General features: G+C 33.5%; 1 protein-coding gene across 1 annotated transcript in view; it reads left to right on the top strand.

Annotated features, from left to right (window-relative positions):
- Positions 1-22,089, top strand: part of LOC124364677 — a 40,553-nt gene that overhangs the window by 4,415 nt on the left and 14,049 nt on the right. The window contains exons 2-4 of the mRNA XM_046820339.1: positions 4,384-4,592; positions 12,813-12,987; positions 16,115-16,198. Coding sequence (XP_046676295.1) covers positions 4,384-4,592; positions 12,813-12,987; positions 16,115-16,198 — 468 coding nt within the window. The remainder of the gene's footprint in view (positions 1-4,383; positions 4,593-12,812; positions 12,988-16,114; positions 16,199-22,089) is intronic.

The raw sequence follows: 22,089 nt of genomic DNA, 5'->3' as shown, positions 1-22,089 counted from the left end.
CAAAAAGCTGTAAGCTTTCTAAATCATTAAATAGCTGTCCGTCCATCGACCTAGTTGGAAATACTTTACAACAAACAGAGAAAATCTGTAAAATTAAATCTAAACAAAACCAGCGTTGATAATGTATTATAAGTTCTTTGCAGCCATTATTTAGAAATGATTGGAGAGTTAACCAAGATTCAAGATGTCTTTATTAGTCATTAAGCAACATAATAAGTTACAATAGACTTCGTCAAAATATTGGGCAGTAATACTTAAAAAATTAACAATTTTAGAATTGGAGACTTATTTTAAAATTAACAGGAATGTTGCAAAAAGACATAAGAACTTACAAAACTAATAACTGTATAAATAGAGAGTGGTTGTTGTATAAAATTATTTAAGAAATAAGAAAGCATTGTAGGGTAAAATATGTAAAAAAACACAGACTGAACAAGAAACACAAATAAGATATACAATTAAAAACCCAATGAAAAAATGTAACAATATAAATATTTAAATTATGTAAGTCAGGTGGTTTAAAACATACAATCTCCAAACTATAAAACAAAAGTTAAAACTTAAAACTTGACTAGACAAAATTATAAACTTAAGGAACTAATATCACAGGCCAAATATTCATTCACAGAGTAAAATGCTTTTCTTTAAGCCATTTGCTTTCAACTCGTTTAAACCTATTTATATTTACAATCCATCTCCTTTTGGTAATTTATTAAATAGTTTTCCAATAGCCTATTTCAATTCACTAGTTGTTAAAAAGCACATAGGCTACATCCAGCTCGGTATCTGGTGAAGCCACTTATATTATTATTTTTCGTGACAGATCTGGCTAGTACCACTAACAAGAGAGTGAATGGAAAGTGTTGGATATTTTCTGATAGGAGCTCTGAAAATTGTGACTGTACAAAATTTACTTATATAAATGCACCCATCTTGGAAATTGATCAAAATATAATTCCATGATTGTTAGAGCGTGAATAACTAGACTGTGGATAGTAATGATTGACAGTTTTTAAAATCTGAAAGTCAATATGGTTTATACAGCTTACATAAACATACCTCTTAAGGGTATAATAAGATAGGAGACTTATCTAGAAGAGGGAGGGAGGGGTGAGAGCTACCCTTTATCTGGGAAAATAATTGTTGTTTCATATTCTTAACCATTTCAATACTGTCCCATTTAAACCTTGATCAAGATTAGGGTGGCTTATAATTTGCCATTATAAGATTCTCATTAATTCCTCATTATAAGAAAAATGTATTGATTCTAAGAAGAACCAGTTGTGCTACTATTCAAATTAACTCTTGGCTTCTTGATTACTACTAGCCAGGATTACATCACACTATCCAACAAGCTTCGGTGAGGTTGTTTGCAAACTTTTAAATCTATAGCTCATTTCATCCTTGACATATCCTGTGGACAGATATCTAGGTATACATACAAATCATACAGAAAATAAATCTTTACATCCCCTGGCAGCAAAAGGCGAATTGTGTCCATCTCCTGAATGATAGGCTTCAATAATGCTCAGCCAAATTCCATGGTTCGACATGCACCATCATAGAACTCATCTTGTCTATGTATAAGTGAAGTGAAATTTTCCTATAGGCAAACCGTTTACAAAAAGACCCTAGGTGATTTGAGTTCACGCAGGGTGGGGTAAATACCCCTCCGACGCTTTGATGCTTCCCTCTCTCAGTACCCCCACCACTGCTCGTTATTCGCTGTATTGGATCATCTGATTAACCCGGCTCGGTCGGTCTCGTTCACTGCTGTGATTCATTCAGTTGAACTGGTCAGTAAAGAGTTATTGAGCCTTCCCACTAGAGCGTATTATACCGGTCATCATGTTGACTGAACATCATGAACAAATGAACGACTGAATATAATGACCGAGTGAACGAAAGGATCCGCTTGTACAAAGTGTTCGAACAGAGGAAGAAACAGCATAACGTACAGTGAATGGATATATATATATATATATATATATATATATATATATATATAACAATAAATGTATTGTTTCAGGAATCTAGGAAATGTAAATATATATCTATTAAAACTGATTAAGAACATGTAATTGTAAGTTACCAGATACATTACTAAATATTTTAAATGTTAATACTTAATTTATAATCAATGGACTTGGTTGATTGATTTATCATAAGTAAGGTTATTCCCTTGCAAATATTTAAAATAAATTACAGTTTAAATGAAAAACGGATTTAATAAAATTAAACGGCCACATTGCTTGTTTGAAAATAATTGATTTTTATATATAACAATATATTTTATATCCAACCGATTAATTTCCCACCACTTTTCATAATACCCAGACTCCCTACTGTCCTCGTTGAGTTATACGATTACGGTTTTATTCTTAATCGGTTAGCAGTGAACGAAAGGAACCACTGAACAATTTTGGGAAACTAGAGTAACAACGAATGTCACTCTATAGTTTTAGTAAGTTCCATATGATGTTAAGCTATTTTTCATGGTTAGCGGTTTTAAAATGAACTTAATTATAATATTGTTAGTTTTAACGACCATTAAAAATAATTTATCTCATTTGAAAAAATATCAAATTTATTCAGTTGGCAGGTAAAAGTGAACGAAACGTTTAAGGTGAACGGGGCTTTTGAAACACTTTGATCCAGATCACTCGTTCACTTGACTGACCCGTTCGAATTGAACGGGTCAAGACTGAACAACTCATCTCTATTGGCCACTGCCACTGCGTGGCTAACCTCACAACAAAATACAAGCTCTCTGGATACGTCTATGGCTACATGAATCTGTTCAATTAATATTTTACGCTTAGAATGTGACACTAGTATATGCTTACACACAAAAATATAATATAGTTATAGAGCAAATAAAGTAGCTGTAGTGTAAACAAAAATTTGCAAGCAAGACCTGATCCACACAGCTGATAAACAGACACAAGAAGGTACTGGTCTCACTCCCCACCACAACCCCCCGCCGAAGGGGGGGCCCTCCTGCGCGGTACTGCTCAGAAATTTGCTTCTGCACAGGTTTCTTTGCGAGCAGTTTATCTATAGTCTTTAGTGATTTTTTAGCCTCTCTGCTAATGCAATCATATGATATCAGTGACATTAACTGACAAAGCTGCAATTCATTATTTTGAAACTCGCAGCCTATTGTACTTGCCTGCCAGAAGAAAATAAAGTTATACTGTATAATAAAATGTATGTGAGTGATGATCTCACATAACTTTTTTAAATATTGAAAGAAAATACTATTTTTTTGTTAACTATTTGTGTGTTTAAATCTTTTTATCTGTGATTGTTATTGTTATCTGCAGGTGATAGCTTATTTTAGTCTTCCAAGGGCAGTGCTATATAACCAGAATATCGTGTAACTGCTGTTTGAGGTTAATGCAAAATTCGAATATGGAGACCTAAAGGTGGAGAATATCTAATACAGTCAGGTAGCATTAAAGGCACTTGACACCTTTTCCTTTGATTCAAAGGCAGTTTGGGAATGCAAGAATGTATTAATGGAACTGGCAAAGAGGAATAAAGTTGTCTTCGGATGGGTACTGATCATAAATGCTTCCTGGAAAATGAAACAGTAGATGCTCTTGCCAAGATTGGCTCTGAAAGCCTTTTGGTAGAGTCAGCGCTGGGCTGTGGAGTAGATTTCTCCAACAGTAAATGTTTGAGAAGAAAGAATCCAAGACTTGGAGAAAGGCCTCATGACGCAATAAAAAATATTTATCTCTCCATATGCAAAAGGATGGTCTATACTCCTGGATCTAAGCATGGAGGATTTACAATTAGTACTTGAGATGCTAAGAGAAATGGCCCTCTTAGGAAACATCTGATGAAGATGAGTCTAAGCCAGACTGATGAATACAGACCCTGCGAAGAGGCAGAAGAATCAGTGGAACGAACATGGGGATAAACTGTCCCGCTATTTACAAAACCAGGAAAAGAATTATTAGAAGATTATCTCCATAGTCTAAAGGACATAAGAGAACAGGAGCCTTCAAATCTCTTAGGTTTCTGCAAAAGGTTATAAATAAGTATGGGATGTGGAAAGGTTCATTCATGACTTAAACTAAGGGTTTTCCCTCATTCAAAAAAAGAATTTTCAAAATTTATGTATGTGTTAGTGATCTTGGACAGCCGGGATAGTAGCAGAGGTTGATCACTGCAGTCATTGTGTTAAGTAAGGGAGTTTACTTGACAGTTGGTCCTGCAGTAAAACCAAACTACGTATAAGTTGGGCTGGCATAGGCACACAGATGTATAAGAAAACCCACCAGGGTTAGAATTCAATTTAAAAATGATCATGTTTAAGCTATTAGTAAGGGATGGATGATTATGATGTCATATTAACCTTTGTTTGCATCACAGGAATGTGGCTGTGCGTGCCGTCACTGCGGGGATTCTGCGAATCTCCATCTCCATGTGGAGATTGAAAACTTGAAACAACGGCTCTTAGAGCGAGAACATCATATCGTCAAGATGGAGACAAACTTTCTGAAGGAGGCTGATAAGTTTCCAAATGGAGAAATGGCGGCCCTCACCGATGAACTACTCACTTGGCAGGACAAATACTCGAGGTAGCAAATTAAAATATTTTTCGTGATTATGAGGTCTATAGTCTTGTGCTTATATTATCTCGGGCTTATGGATAGATTAAAAAGTTTATTTTATAGATCTGTCCTCTTCAGCAGTTAACAAGTTATTTATGATTTTATTACTATAATTGTATTTTAACTAACCATTACAGTGGATTAGCAATCAGACAGAATTATTGTCAAATTTCTTTAGTTTGAAAACAAAAACTATGGTCATAAGGCTGACATTACACTATTGCAGTTCTATAACACAATCTATAATAATATGTCATTGATAGAAAATATCACTGTGTAATGTAATAATTTTATAGTAGTTGAAATGTGATGTCCCTCGCACAAACTACTGTATAAGCAGAGTAATGCTTAAAAAAAGATCAGCCTCTCCTTAAAAAAAATCATTTATTCTCCTATAGACAGACCTGTTGTAGTTTATTTGATTACAACTGTCTGAAATTACATAATCAGGCATTTAATAATGTAAATATGGGCATGGCAATCAAGAGATTAATTTTGAACATTTGGAATTAAAGAAAATAACCAATATTACACTTCCCAAGAGTGCTCTCAGGATAAAAAGGAGGGCATCATTTGACTTTTTGAAGTGATTTGAGTACGAGGTCTATCTGCATATTGATAATGTTTGGGTCAATTATTCGGCTTTATATTACTTACTCGCTTTGTAGAGACTTTGTCTACAATTTCTTCTCTATTCTTTGTTAACTTAGTAGATATAGGTGTAATTCCATTCATTTTTATCGGAAACAGAGCTTCAGAACAAGCTTATTTGTCTAATTAGCTTTTTAAGCGAGGGTGAATGGATTACACATTATGGATTGTTATTTTTTGTTGAGATAATTGCACTGTGCTTATATTCACATATACCGGGTGTCTTAAAAGTCCCAACCCCCCATTAACTTTATTATGAACCACAGAGATTAAGTGATTTACTTTGGAGGATGTTTATATTACAAACAGGAGTTTTTTTAATGTATTGAAAATGGTGTAGTTAGTGGGTAAGTCAAAATTTGTAAATAGGAACTCATAGGAACAGCCAGTGACATATCATTTTAAGGGTACTATAAGAAGAACTATGACAAAAAGTTTATTTTACTCTATCAAAATTTATGGTTAATTAAAGTTTTAATTTTTCTATGAAACCCCATTACTTTTTAATAATTTTGTAATGAAATAAAATTGTAACATTTTTGAAATCTCACTTTATTTTCAAGTTGATGAGATGCTTGAAATGGCGTCCATGTATTTCTTGACAAAAAAAGCCTGGATTCCAAACTGCGTCTCACATTTTGTAAGATTTCAGGTATGATGAGATGGTAGGTGTCTTAGATTCTTATCCTTAATTCATCAAGGTTTGCGGCCTTTGTGTCATAAACTTAACTGTTGAGAAATTCCCAAAAGAAAAAATCTAGAGGTGAAAGTTCAGGTAACATAGTGCTGCTGGCCACTTTACCATAGCACCACATCGACCTATCCATCTTTCCAGAAACATTTGATCTAAGAATGTTCGGATTAACACATTGTAATGTGGTGGAGGACCGTCCTGTTGAAATACAGGCTTGTAAGCACCTTGTTCGAACTCATTTATCACTGGAACAATGCCGTTTCGTAACATGTCTATGTATTTGTAACCATTTATGTTGTCATAAATAAAGAATGGCCAAACTTGATGAAATAAGGATAAGGATCGAAGACGCTGCCATCTCATCACACCTGAAATCTTGTAAAATGAGAGATGTGATTTCGAATCCACGCTTTATTTATGTTAAGAAAGTACATGGTAGCCTTACCTCCAAACTACCCCATTTTAGAAGGGGGAATAAACAATTTTTACATATAAAAAAACTCCTCAGTTGGTCATATAAACATAGCCTAAAGTCACTTCCTCTCTGTTCATAAGAAAGTCAATAGGGTTGTGGGAGAGGGGACTTTTAAGGCACTTGGTATAAAATAACCTACTTTTTAGTTTTTGTTGTTCAAAGTCAAGTATTTTTCATTTGATTTAAATACAGGATTTGATGTTTATAATAGAGAATAGTTTTATTTTGATACCTCACTCAGCTATTTGTTCACGATTAGAAGGTAAAATTTGTTTGGGGAATTATTGGCTGTGAGATTTACATATTTAGTTTTTATTTTAAACGTCTTTTTGCATTCAAAAACAGAATTTTCAATTTGATAATACGCCTAAGAAGATACACCAAGATGTCTGAGATATATTTGGCAATTGAGGTAATAATATTATAAGCCTCATAACAGGCTGATACTGTAAGCTTTGGCAGTGAACATGTTAACTCAGTTGTACTGGAACAGCATATGTACTGCCAGAATGATGTTATGTTATTGCAATGTAGACTCTAAACGGTGCACATGTCAACCATATGCTAGTAATTGCTCAGTTGACATTGCTAAAGTGGTGCCTTGACCTTCTTATGATCTTCATCATCAAGTATACTTGTACTAAAATTTTTGTTCATCAGTAATCTAAGCCTATAATTATTTTTATTTTGAACTCATGATTTGTGTGTTTCTTTTTAAAATTTAAATTAGACAAGTGTTTTATTCCTTTAGTCAAGTTAATTTTGTCAGTGAAATTGGGTGGTAGAGAGGACTTAATGTTTTCTCAATAAAGGTCTTTTTCATTTAATTTAATAGAATTAGTCCTTTTAAAATGTGATGCTTATTCGAAAATAATTTGTTAAACATATAACTCACGTAAGCATGATTGAAATGTAATCTAACATTTCTATCTTTTTGAAATGTTTTAAGTCCAATATTATTCTTCGGTGATAACTAATTAGGCTTAGTCAACAATTTCTCCAAATTCTAGAGTTGTTCAAAAAGAAAACATCTATTTCATGTAATGTGTTAAGTAATGGGAGAATTGAGTGGTTGCTGAATTAACACACCCTTATCAAGTTAGTATACTTGGAGCTGCATTTGTGGAAAGAGTACACTGTGTGTTATTTGCTTACAGGTAGCCTTTTTCCTTTTTCCTCAAAAATCTATTGTCAGGTTCTTCCTTGGACCAAAAGGAGCATATGTACCAAATTTCAAGTCTCTAGGATCTTTTTATCAAGAGTTATCTAACAAACGGGCGAACTGCCCTTTGATATTTTGACCTGAAAATCAATAGGGTTCTTTCTTGGACCAAAAGTGATGTATTTATCATGTGTCAAGTCATTAGTACCTTTTATCAAGAATAAAATTATCACACAGACAGTGTCCCCTTTGACCTCAAAATATATAGGGTTCTTCCTTGGACTAAGTTTTAAGTCTCCAGAACCTTTCTATGAAGAGTAATAGCACAGACTAACAGACAGAGCATGAACTGCTCTCTAACTTTTTGACCCTGAAATCAATAGAATTCTTCCTTGGACAAAAAGGGACCAATGTACCAAGTGTCCACTCTTCTAAGTTAAAAGTAAAGTTAGTACATATCTTCGGAAATGTATTTAATGGTGAATGGCATAATGGTGGTAGAATAAAGTGAGTGGTTTTAATGTTTGACATCCATTGTGTTTTCTAAAGCTTATAGTTTTTCAACGTGTAATGTATTTTTTTAAGAATTAATATGACCAAAATATGGATAAAAAACAAAATATTTAATGTATTTTAGTGAAATGTGGAGTTGTCAACAAATTGAATAGATACATCAAACTGACTGTGTAATATCTTAATTAAATGAGCACATGACATCAGCCTGCGATGATGCCATTGTCTCCCTAATTACAAAGATTAGTTTCGATAGCACAGATAGTGTAGGAGCCGCGTTATTACTTTCAGTTGATCAATAACGGCTTATTTGATAAATTGTGAAAGCTTGTAAACAATCTGCCATAGTACAGTAACTACTTTCTGCTTGCAATAATTCATAAAACTAGGTTATCGTATTGAAATAATGCTATGTTATTTTCACTAGGTTTCATACAACTATACATAGTAAACTTAAATTACATATGTGTTATAACTGAAAAAGTATTATTATTCTTCATCAAAGAACATTTCATTTTATTTTATTTCTTTGGATTCAGAACTTAAGAAAATAAAAATAATATGGAAATTACTACATGTGCAATATTTTTGTCATAAATTTCTGTTTTAAAATTGAAGTATACATAATTGGCAAAACCATAATTAACTTCATATTTTGGGTTTAAATTTAGCAGTAAGCTTATTGTATCTTTATGAATTGGCTATACAAAATATCAACATAGTTGCATGTTTTGGTATACAATATTTTACTTGTTTGAAATAAAAAAGAAATATATATATATATATATATATATATATATATATATATAGGAGATTTTACCCATTTTTATTCGGTTGAACCTTTTGGTGTTGTTTCATGGTTAATATGCAGTTTGAAATAGATGGCATATCAGTTCACCATTAAAGGAAGAATTCTTATTAATTTTCAATAAATTTGTAAAACTAGTTTTTTTACATAGTTACATTAAAATTATAGTTTGTACATAATTAAAAGATTATTTGTAAGGGCAAACATTTGTGTTAATAGTTGCGTACAATTTATTTTGTAATTATCAATATCACAGCGATGTACTCTTACATAAAGTTGAATGTTTTGTAAAAACCCATGATATACCAGTTAAATAAATAAATGAAACCGGAGATTTAACACTGTACATCAATGAACATAACCAATTATGTTGTGGGTTAAATTCTAATACTACAAATCTACAAAATTCCACCTTTTCATGAGACAAATCTAAACAACTTAAATTGATCTGTTTATAATTTTTGTCTTAGTAGTTGTTATAAAAAATACAGTATATATTTCTATATTTAATAAATCAGTATTAATTCTAAAAGACCACAAAGAATTTAACATTTATAAAGTGATAAATTTGTGGAGTCAGGAAAACATTATCTAAAAAACTAAGTAATATACACAAGTTAAATCATATTATTAGAATTTTTAGTGCAGAAATTATTTGAGGGAAATGTTAAATAATTCGAACAAGTTACAATGTATCTAAAGAAGTATTATAACTATCAATATACATGACTTTGGTTCCATTTTGACATTCATTTAAGTATCTAGAATGTAACAATGATAAAAAAATGGTCACATGATACTTGTCTTACTTTCCCCCATGTTTGTTAATTTTTATTAGCTCATGTTATGTTTACCCAACTTTGAGATGTATGTTGAAAGGCATTTCAACATTTGATACATTGAATATATTCACAGTTTACACTCAGTATACAGTTTAGATTTAATGATTATGTTTACTCACTGAAATGTTATCCTTGACTTCTCCACCATGACCTTATCTGATGTTGTGCTCATCTGACCTTGGACTGCTCAGATTGCTCTTGGCTGGAACCTTCATTTTGATAGGAAAACGGACTAAACTAAACAAGAAACTGAGTTTCATATACATGTTTGTGTTTTGTTAAACTTGTGTACTAAACATCAGATTCCAACACTGTTGCAGTCAAATATCAGTCAGGTTTACTAACCATTTGAGTAGTAGAATAAAAATTCCCTTCAAACAACAATACTAAAAACAGAGTTTTGTGAGTTATTTGACAGAACCTACAAGGAAATTAATATAAGATGTATGGTATTTTTTAAATCAGTGAAAATCTACTTTCTTTTGATTAAGTAAATGATCCATTGCATTAAAAAAAATTAACTCGAACCCTATCCCAGATTGCTGGTCTTTAAAAATGTGTTATTAATACATTTAAAAACTAGAAGGAATATCATGCACAATGCACGTAAAATACATTCCGTTATGGGTAGTAACGAGAGGTTGTGATAGTTTGAACATTTTTACCAAAAACAGTTTTTTGAGCATAGCGAGTGAACAAAACAACCAATAATTTACCTTAACCACATTGATTTGATGGTTTTGTTATCACACACAATTTGTCCATTTAGTCTTTGCTGTATATCTTATAGTTTCCAAGATCCCTTCAGTGTCCATAACATTTGGAACACACGTTATATAAACATGTTTTCTTACTTTCATAAAAATTTGGGTGTTTGAATATTCTTGATAAGAATTGTTATGAATTTTTTATAACTTAGCACTATCTCATCATGTATGTTTGAAAGGTTTATATAAATTCCAAGCCATCATAAAGGAACACAATTTTATACTTACTAAAAAAATATATATATAGTTTTAGCCTTTCTACTTAAAACATGTTTACTTTCGTAGCACTTTTGGAACTTTAATGAGAAACTAATAACATTGTATTTTCAGCATTTTTGTAAAGTTGCTTTACAACACTGAAATTCCAACTATATATGACTAATTATGTATAATTTTTTCAAGGAAAACTAAAGGAATAATAATACTCGCTTATTATTGTGCTATAGTCTTTTTATTCACAAAAAATTAACCTTGAACAAGCCAGATAAGGATGCCAGTTCCAATTCAGCTAATAGTTCTCTCAAATCATTAGATTTGTTCCTAAAATTAAGTGTGACTTCATCAGCCATATTACTTATAACCAAAACAAAATACAAACTAAAAGTAAATCAATTAGACAGACACCAAAACACAACAGCAGACATAACTAATAATAAGAAAGTCGGCCCAGTCAGCTGGTCATAGTCAAAACAGTTGCTTGCACAAGACGTTTCTTCTAACCATACAAAGAAGATTAAAGTTTGATTTATTAAGTAATAATATAAATCAAATGATAGCTCGATTATTCTGCCATCGATTGATATTATGTTTTAAACCGAAACATAAAAAATACGCAAATAATAACAGATTTCCGAAACGTCTGCTTACTGCCATATATATATATATATATATATATATATATTACTGCTCAGTGCTAGTAAGCGAGCAGCCTAATGTGGCAGTTACCAGTTAGAAGGTTAAGAAACATCCCTTACACGAACATGGTAATCATGGTAAACCAACCCTATACCAAATGTTTTGTGAAGATCTGTTGTATGTTATTTTATTTTGTATCTATTGGGTGAACGTTGTGTAGATTGTTTTATCATCTTCACTGCAGCTCTATGTAAATTATGTCTTTAGTTGTCTTAAGAAGCTAGTTCCTTAATACTCTTGGTTTTGTTAAGAGAATGGTTTTATTGTGTTTGATTCTTAAGGTTGAAGCAATTAAAAAAATTTATCCAGCATAAATTTATTGTGGAATTGTATAACTGAGTATTTTTATTGTAAGTGTATTATATTAATATAGGCCATCGTGGGTTTGAAATTTCTCTAAATTTTTTACTTTAAAATTAGTTGTTTTGTAAACATGTGTTGAATATACAATCATTATTCCAATTTCAGAGAAATGTGATATACAAATTACACTATTTTCATTATTCAAGTAATGCAAGAAAGAATATAAATACCAAATAATATAATGTAATATAATAAGATAATTCTAATAGCAAATTTTTATAACATTCAGATTTTATTAAGCTTATTAATTAAAGTTTCCATATACCTCTATTCTAAAAAATGTGTTATTGACTTAATGTTAAATAGTCTTTTTAATTTGAAGGTTGTTGTAACAGTAGCTGATTACTAATTTTATAGTGTATAAATACAAATTTGGATATTTATCCAAGAAATGGACAAGTAAATCTACTCATGATAATTTTATATTGCTTAAACTTTTTATTCTTTTATTATCTTTGTTTTGTACACAACAATATTTACTATACTTTGACCTTTCATTATGTAATAACAAAATTTTAACAATCAGTATTATGTATAAGTATTGTCATGCTACGTTTTATAGTGTACCGTTATTGAGAATGTTGAAAAAGCAGTCATAGAATGTAATTTTTAGGTTTTGATTGACATTCTATGAATCATTTAAGTTTACTCATACAAGATGGAGTCATATACTTCTAGAATTGTTACTTAAATTCTACTAGAGGTTCGTTAAGGAAGAAAATTCTTACTTATTTGGCAACACTCCTGTTGAAAGCATCAGAATAGACTTTTTAATTGCAAAAAACAAGCAGCTTTTATGGTAATAATGGAATGTCAGATAAAAAGAATTGAGTGCATTGCCAGCAGTGCTTAGTGAACTTTTGCTCTTAGTGAACTGCTTGATTATATGCAATGATTCCAGACTGGAACTTTTTGACTCTACTTAATTTAAAACAAAAAGTGATAATCTTTCCATGGAATCAGTGGGCATTTCTCATGAGACGGGTCTACTGTACAGGTTGTATGAGGCACACAAGCGAGTGCAAAAGGTGAATCAAAATCTGGAGGACAAGCTGCTTCGTATAGTGGACAAGTGTGAAACAGAGAAGAACAGTCTGACAGGCGAGGTGGCGTCCCTCACCAGGCGACTTGTGGATGAGAAGTTCAACATTTCCAGGCTACAAGAGGAGAACGTGAGTTACAAGTTAAACAAATGGGTTGCTGTATTATAAAGTATTAATAAATAACTCTTTGGGATTAGTGCAGATCAAAGTGTCATAGTATTTCATTTCCAAGTACTTGTGACGGTAAAACACAATAATTTGCATTATTTCACTAAAAGGACATATCTAATTTTGTTTTGTTCTCTCAGGACAAAAAGCTTATAAATTGCAATTAGTCCTATAACTGGGTGGCCACCCAAATGGGAATAAGCCGGGAATTTTTCTTGAGAACTGGAAAAATGTTAAAAATGCTTTTTCCGTCTTCAAGAACTTATAAAATCAAGACATAATTTGACAGTTCTTGATACAAGAGCTGATTAATCTCGAAACATCGTATTTTACGCGACGTGGTTCGTGAAATTGTGAATGAAGATCGACATATTATGTTCATGAGCTACATCTAACGCTAGTTGATCTAAGGTTACCTCAACAAGTGTAGTGAGTTTATCTTGGTTAGTTCTACTCTTGTGCCGCGGCAAGTCTCACCCCAAAATATGTAAAATGCATTGGACAATTAAAATCCGTCGACTGACCGTTTCGGACTTTGGCACTAAACGAGTGGTACACTTTAAGCGGTAGAGCGGTAGTAACCCCATTACAAATGGGTTTTTTGTACTTAAATATTATTCAGTCGTCGAAGTGGTGTCTCCGGATTAAGTTGTCCAACTCTTATTCTTGAGTGAAAATAGTGTTTTGAAAAGACGTGCGTTAGATAGGCACAGGGCTAAAATGTACAGTGTTATAAACAGGCTTAAGAGTTCGGTTCATGGAATAATATAATGTTTGACAGTTTGATAAGAGGTGCAGCCCGGTTTTTTGAGTACACCAGAATGTCAGTGTGATTTTTACTAATCTTGATAAAGATGACTTTTGGAGAAGAAAGTAGTGGGTTAGTTACAACAAATAAAGTTGAGAAGGGGGCGTTTGCGTCCTGTTGTACAGTAATGACAGAATGAGCTGAGGGATGAGCGGCAGGAGAAACGTTTAATGGCTAGAATTGGCGACGGATAAGCGCCATAGTTTGGTACTGCCCTGCCGCTCGTGTCTGCCATGGCTAGTGTTGAGTGTTCCCTATATGTAATTAAACTTTAAATCGCCGCTCGATGCAGCGCTCAAAACTTAGCCCTTGTTCATGGCCGAGGCCTCTGTTGGTCTATGAACGATTGCTCCTCACCCACGTTCCGATTGTCATCAAATTACATAGGTTAAAACAAAGAAAGTGATGTTATGTTTTGATATCACGGTCACATCCAAATCTCGACTGAACTGTGTTTACACCGGCAATAAATGGCGCAAGTTTTGTGTCCAAAAGTAAAAATCGCTAGTTTAAACAGGCGAAAGAGCTCTTGCGGGCGCTGCCGCAACCACTGTCAGACAGATGGTTACAAGAACTGGAGAACAGTGTCAGCTATTAAAATTTCAATTATAAACATTGCCGAGACATCACTGCCGTGTGTGAACAGACTTCATGTTGACTCCCGGAACAACCAGCGATACAATTATAGCAAGTACTTGTGATAGTTCTCGTGAATAAAATTGCTTATCTTGTTCACATTATGTTGCAGTAGTTGTGCAAATCCTCTTGCAACTTTACTTGCCAGTGTAAACGCAACGTAATGTTGTCTTCGTCATCAGAGTGGCATTGTTGAATGACGGCTGGAAATCCCGTCAGTTCTCCAGTCAACTATTTACAGTAACGACTTCTATGCACACCTTACAATGTTTCGGACGATTCAAACTGTTCAAACCAAATAGTCCAACGTGTATGAGGATTTTTAAGTCATGTTGTTTCGTAGTCTTTGACTATAATCTAACGATACTGATGCATTCTTCATGTATTGGTCGTTACTAGTGGGATATATTCGGAGCCACGATACTTTCGTGAGATTTAACCAGGACTACCACAAATGATAAGCACTTATTAAAGCATTATGCATGAATTTCGAACTCCAGGAAACATGTGTGGATATGTGTGAATTTTTTATAATGTCCCTGGAAATTTTACTAGCGATGGATCATTTCCAATACTCGATACTTCGGCTCTTTTCTCCCGATTCCGACACCAACAGAAGTGCTTAACGATGCTTGAAAGATCACGATTTCACAACATTACTGATATGGAGAAGCTAAATCTCCAATCCAAAAATAAGTCTTGCTAAAACATTTTTGTTCTTTCCATCTGAAAAATATAGATAGATAACCAAAGTAACAAACTACTGTAATATATTTTTTATAATTAGTATTTTTTATATTTATTTTGGCGCATCGTCGAGAATCTGCATTGCTCTGAACCAGCCTCTCCACTCTCAAAGCAGGCAGGGGGTGGCACACCCTTGTTTAGCCCAACAAGAACCTCTGATACTTATGGAATGAACCTCACCAACTTCAACAATCATCTCCCGCAGTAGACTAGACCTATCGAACTACCCTTCCACCCCAGAATCTTGACAGTTGCGGTTTGTGATGTGCCGCTCCTGGACATCCATAAGGTTGCCCAGATTTAAGTGACACATCGGTTTTTGCTGTGTCCAATGGTAGGTTCAACTGAAAGGTATAAACCAGCCAGAAGTGATTCCTGATGGGTGAAATTTAATACTTCCTATAAAGCTTAATTTGTGTAAATTTCATTATTTATATATTATATATATATATATATATATATATATATATATATATATATAAAATTATCGTTTAATAAATTACTTCATAAAAATGGTTAAATATGTTTTTAATTAAAAAAAATTATTTAGCTTGTAATGTGTTTTCTATTTGAGATTCAGAAAGTACAAAAATAATATATTTTAAAGTAATTATGGCTATTAATATTATTACATTCCAAAGCCATATTATAATTGTATGTTTATTAAACTTGTTGAACCCTTCAATGAAAGTCATTTTACGGAATTGTCTAGTACCGACTGCAGGAGTTATTCTTTGTACTGACTTATGAGTCAGCCATTTATTGTTATGACATAGCTATGTTCTTTTTATTTCAGACATTATGTAGATGTATTTATTATTTTAGATGAAAGTAGAATGTATTTATTCTTTAGTAGAAATATTTTAGTTTTAAATGATGACTGTTTGTTGGTTGCAGGAGAGGTATCGGAATGACGTGAATCTAGCGATTCAACTGCTTCAATGCAAGCCCTCTAACTTTGTCTCACAGAAGTATGATTCGGTTAGTAATAATATTCTTTTCATTTATTACGATTATTGTATAATTACTTGGATGGAATGTTTCTAGAGAATAGTGTCGTAAACCTGTGTAAACACAAGTTGTTTTGGAAGGTAACCTAGACTATAGACAGTATGATGTGTGATGTTTGTATTTATAGACAAATACCTTCTCTTATTAGTTTCAAATGATATTTAGTAATTCACTTCAGTAACAGCTGTACTGTAGGTGTTTCTTTCACTGGAGTGAATACTTACACATATCTTTTTAAATTAATTTTAAGGGGAGTATATTTCTAAAAGGTGCAAAGGAGAGGTAGTCCTCTTTTTAGCTATTCATCTTATTTGTGTAGCAAACAAATTTTGTTAAAGGTTAAAATTTAGAACAAAAATATTTTGGAGAATTCATACAATACAAATTTAGATTCTTGATTGCCAAATAACGAAAAACGTTACTGCAAATGTAACACAGTTACCAAGAAAGATATAACATAAATTGTATCTGAATATAAAACCATTATTAAATTTTATCACCTTAAAATCTTGCAAAGTCCTAGTAAAATAATCCTTTGTTACACAAGAGAGGATTTTAATCCCTTTCTGGATCAGTTACTAATCTGAGAAATGTTGACAGGACAGTTGTGAATCTGTTCTAAAATTAATATCCTACTGTATTTATTAGAGTTATGTGGTTAATTATTAATTTTCTAATTTGTTCCTATTTGGGTTGATATTTTTTAAAACCAATCAGGACGTATTTTACAACTCATCCATGAGCATATTGTACTTTCTTGAATAAAAATGATATGATTCTTAAAAAGTGAACAGTCCTTATTAAAAACACAGGGCTCCTTATAATCAGTATAAGGTATATAGACAAGAGCCAACCTAAATATCCTGTATGAAGGAAGTATCGTAGAAGACCTTATAGGATTATAAGCAATGATAGGTATCTTCAGGTTTTTGTCCTAAGTGAGTAAAGTGGATAGTACCTATGAATATAATATGGGCAGTATAATAAGCGGCCACCATCACAATTGAATCATTGATATTCATGTGTTTTGAATCCTGATATTCATGACTATTTAAAAGTACTGTACAAAATGTCAAACCAAATTACTTAATAGGTATTTTAAATTGCAATATAGTACTGCTGGTTATAAATCTTAAAAATGAATATATTAACAATAAATTATTAAAAAAAAAACAATCTATGCTCTCATTATCTATAAAATGTTACAAACAAAACAATGTAAAATTAACTTTTTTTTCCTTCCTGAGGGAAAAGGACAGTTTGTCCCTGCACTTAGTCCTAAAAGGACCTTTGCGCCTCCCTTACTTTAATTTTGTGCCCTCAAAGTAAACTAATCAGTTTGGCTTTTGCAAAAACTAATCAGATTTGAGGGCTCCTGTTCTCTGATATCCTTGGGGCTGAGGAGATATAATAATAATAATTATAATAATAATACTCTTTATTGCATTAACAATATTTACAATTGCATTGCATGCGTCATAAAATGGAACACAGTATGTCATAAAGCACACAGCATGTCGTAAAGATATGCTCCCAGGTATCTTTTCCGAGTTTCTACGATGGCAGGACAATCTAACCAAATGTGCTCTGCTGACTCCTCCTCCTCTTCACAGAGTCTACACTCGTTACTCTGGCTAAGGCCTACCTTCATAAGGTGCTTCCTTAGAGGGCCATGTCCTGTCAACATTCCTAATATCAGTCTTATATCCTCCTTATTCTGGTCTAAGAGAGCTGTCCACCCTTTAACGTTAGGAGAGATAAACAATTTGGATAGTCTTAATCCTGAGGCTCTACTCCAATTATTGTGTCTTATCCTCTTTTCCCAATCTTTGACCAGAGCTTTAACCCATTAAAGCCCAAAACTTTTTTTTTCTCAAAATACTTCATTCACTATAAAAAATCAATTATTCCTTATCTAATTTACACTATTATGACCAAAAAAATATTTATTTTAAACATTTTGGTACTTTTTTAACATGGGTCGTTAACAAGAGTTGGGAGTAAGGCCTTAGTAAAACACAATAAAGTGTATATAGTGGAGACTTTATTTACAAACACATTTGAAAGACATGTTTATTATACAAATGATTACTCTTTGTGGAAATCTGCAAAACAGGTATCATGCAGTGGGACCTCACATCGTTTGCACGCTTTTACAGTTTTACTTTTACATAGAACATACCTTCTTCTACTTTGACCTGCCACTATAAGATAACCTCCATGGTCACTACGGAGTGGGTTTGAAGCCCTCTTCAGTGCTCTTGTTGGGCCAGTTGCTTTAGGAGCGCGTCCAAATTTTTGAAGTAAAGCCTGGACCACACTTCTTCGGAAACTGAGACTGTCCAAAGTAACTCCTTGAGAGCGAGCCAGAAACCAAGAGCCAAGAAACCAAGCTCATCACAGCATCAAAAAGCCAGAGAATGATTGGGATATACCACCGTTTTCCACGAACGCCTATCCTGTAGTTCGATATATTATTGTCCATTAGATCGACACCTCCCATATTCCTGTTGTATTGCGCAATACGATATGGCTGAGGAATGGAAACTTTCTTTCTTTCTGTCACTGAATATCTCTTGGCTTCACCAAGAGGAGCCACACCATGCTCATTTGACAATAGTGTGTCAACACTGTTATCTTTCCAAGCGACAGCTGCTATGTTATCTGACTTGTCAATGTAGTTTTCAAATGACCCTCTTTCACGAATAGACATCATTTTCTTGTCATTTAAAGGGCATTTCTCTGTTTGGTTTGCCCGGACGGTACCTGTGCAGTCATTCCCAATTCGTTCATCACCTAATTCAATTGGTGTATCTTCATCGTTTTCAATTACTTCGAAATTGAATCTCTGCCTCGGCTTGGAGCTGACGACGGCACACTCGGTCTGGGTCATTAGAATCTTCCTCTCCAGATTTTTTCATCTGATATTGTGAGGGTCATCATTGTCGGGAGGACAGCTGCGGTGTATTCTGACGCAGTGTCTTCCAAGGCTTCTAAGATCTCAGCTAGCGTAAGCGGACTGTCGATCCTGAAATAACCCAAAAGTTAAAAATAAAATAAAACATTTTCTGTTGAAAAAGCAGATAACATAAATGTTAATAATGTTTTATGTATAATGTGTATACATATTGATTTCAATTTACCACCGTGCGCTTTTTACTTAGAAATTTGAAAAAAGATTCAATGCTAGGTTTGAGGTTAGGCCTATGCTATGGGCTTGGTCCCAACGGGTCGTTTTCGACCCACTAATAGTTTGTCATGTAATAGTAAAAAGTCAGTAAGTTTCGTGAATCTCACTAATAAACATTTTGTTTACTACATATATTGATAGTAATATTCACTTATTAGATATGTTTTAAAAGGACATGGTATGTATAAAACTAACCTGTGAAGTGGAGCAGACATGATGTATTGTGCAACTCTCAATGTAGCAGACTGCGATTAGTAGTAAGGGTGGTGGAAGAGGCCCCAAACCTTTTCTCAAGGTCAATAGACTAGTACACTCTCGGACAAAATCATCACAGACGGAATAGTACGCTTTACTACAAAATGGTTTACACGTATTTAGATGGGTCGAAAACGACCCGTTGGGCTTTAATGGGTTAATGTTGGAAAAGGCTTATCCCACAACCTGGCTCAGGCCCACCATTGTGGATTCCGCTCCCTTTTTGGCAAGGATGTCTGCTTTTTCATTTCCATTAATGCCTTCATGACCCGGTACCCAACCAAGTGTTACTCTGTTATTCATTGACAGCTCTGCTAGAGCATTCTTACATTCCCAGACCGCTTTCGAATCAAACGAACAGGTATTAAGTGCCTTCAGTGCAGCCTGACTATCAGAAAGTATTAGGTATTTTAATCCTTTTGTCCTCATTTGTATTAGTCTTCTGGAACATGAGTCTATTGCCATGACCTCCGCCTGAAAAACCGTGGCATGTCTTCCTAAGGGCACAGCCATGTCGACTCCAGGTCTGTGTATTCCGTATCCTGCCCTAAAGTCAAGGCGTGAACCATCTGTGTAAAACTTCAGGACTCCTTTTGTAGGGTAGGCCTCCTTTTTAATCCATTTCTCCCTACTTCCGATAGAGACCATATATGGTTTGTCAAAGGAGTATTTCTTAACCACTGCGTCTGACACTTTGGTTAGCGTTTCAGCCTCAGGACATTTTTGCAATATCTTCATGTGGCCTTCTAAGGAGGTAGCATTTATTACCTTTGTTCCTAGAAGCTTCATTGCACTTAGAGCGGCTGTTCTCACCACCTCCTGCCCCAGAGGAGTGTATCCCAGGACCGCTTCAATTGCTAGTGTTGGGCAGGAGCTCATCGCTCCCGTGATGCTTAAGCAAGCTAGCCTTTGAAAACTCTGTAGCCTTTTAGCAGCTGTTGTTTGTTCTACTTTCGGCCACCACACTAAGGCAGCATATGTGAGCAGCATATCATTTTGGGTTTAAGTCCCCATTTAAATCCAAAAAGTCTCTTACAGGCCCCAAGGGCCATTGTTGCTTTGGATATCCTGTTTTCAATATGGGAGTTCCGAGTGAGCTTTTCATCCAGGATTAAACCCAGGTATTTTACTTTTGTTTGGTTGATGCTGATTCCCTCCAGAACAGATTGTGTTAGCTGGAACTTTCTTTTCCTGGTAAAGGTAATTATATATGTTTTTAGATGGGTTGATCCGTAGACCTTCCCCATGACACCACTTGCTTATGAGGATTAGTTCTTTTTGTATTAGGCGTTCCAGCCTGCCTTTGTTTTTTCCTTTGATCATAAGCACTAGGTCGTCCGCATAACATAGTAGCCTAGTTCCCCTCTTCCTTGCTTTGCTTAGATAAAATTAACTTACTTGTTACTATTTTAAAAGATAAACATGTCTGATTCCTTGTGATACAAAGAGCACACTACATCGATATTTAGTGCAGTCATTGAAGCGAAAAATACGGTCTTACCTCCGAATTTTTTTTACTGTGAACCGATTTGCATGAAATTTTGGAATTAGGCTCACCTTACCCTTAACTTCAAAAGTGAAAATGATCTGAACTCCGCCTATTATTTTTAAGGGGTGTAAACAACCCCTTAATGGAAAAATCGGACATTGAGCCATTTTATCGCTAGAAAACATGTTTAATAGTAAGTGGTTAAAATTTTAAAGTGTTTTATAACACAATTACCTCATATTAAAATCATTTTCAACCCCTTGAACATCTTACAACCCTTGCAAACAACCCTAAATTGAAAAAATCACAAAAAAATACTTTGGTATGATATAAAAAAGATGTAAGTATAGAGTTAGTAATATTTTATAATTTTCTATAATAATTATCAAATTTTTAACCCCCTTTCAACCCTTGAAAACTACCCCTTGATAAAAAAATTGTTACAAATTTTTTTTTATAAAATGAAAAGGATTTAAATATTATTCCACACTCTCGAAAATGATTATCATATTCTTAAGCTTTTCTACCCTTAAAACTACCCCTAAATTAAAAAAAACAGTAAATATATATGATTACATATTATTTAAAAATAATTTAATTTAGAGTAAAAAATTGCCATTTATTGGATAAACATATTTACAAATTATACAAAATTTACTCAAATGTGTTATATATACATATAAGAAAGTTGGTATGTATTCATGCCTACGTTTCCAAAATATATGAGCCATATTATGTATATATATACACATTACAATAGTTTTGGGTCTCTATTATACTGCGTACTTTCACATTGCTCCAAATATTCACACAGTCCGAAATTTTTCAGTTACTAAGTAGAAAAAAATATGATACGTTTTTTTGACCATAACTCCTTCAATTTTCATGCTATCACAATTTATAAAAAACCATTGTAAAGTTAATTAA

The sequence above is a fragment of the Homalodisca vitripennis genome, chromosome 6 (assembly GCF_021130785.1).
Source record: "Homalodisca vitripennis isolate AUS2020 chromosome 6, UT_GWSS_2.1, whole genome shotgun sequence".
Lineage (NCBI taxonomy): Eukaryota > Metazoa > Arthropoda > Insecta > Hemiptera > Cicadellidae > Homalodisca > Homalodisca vitripennis.
This window is presented reverse-complemented; position numbering and strand designations above follow the sequence as displayed.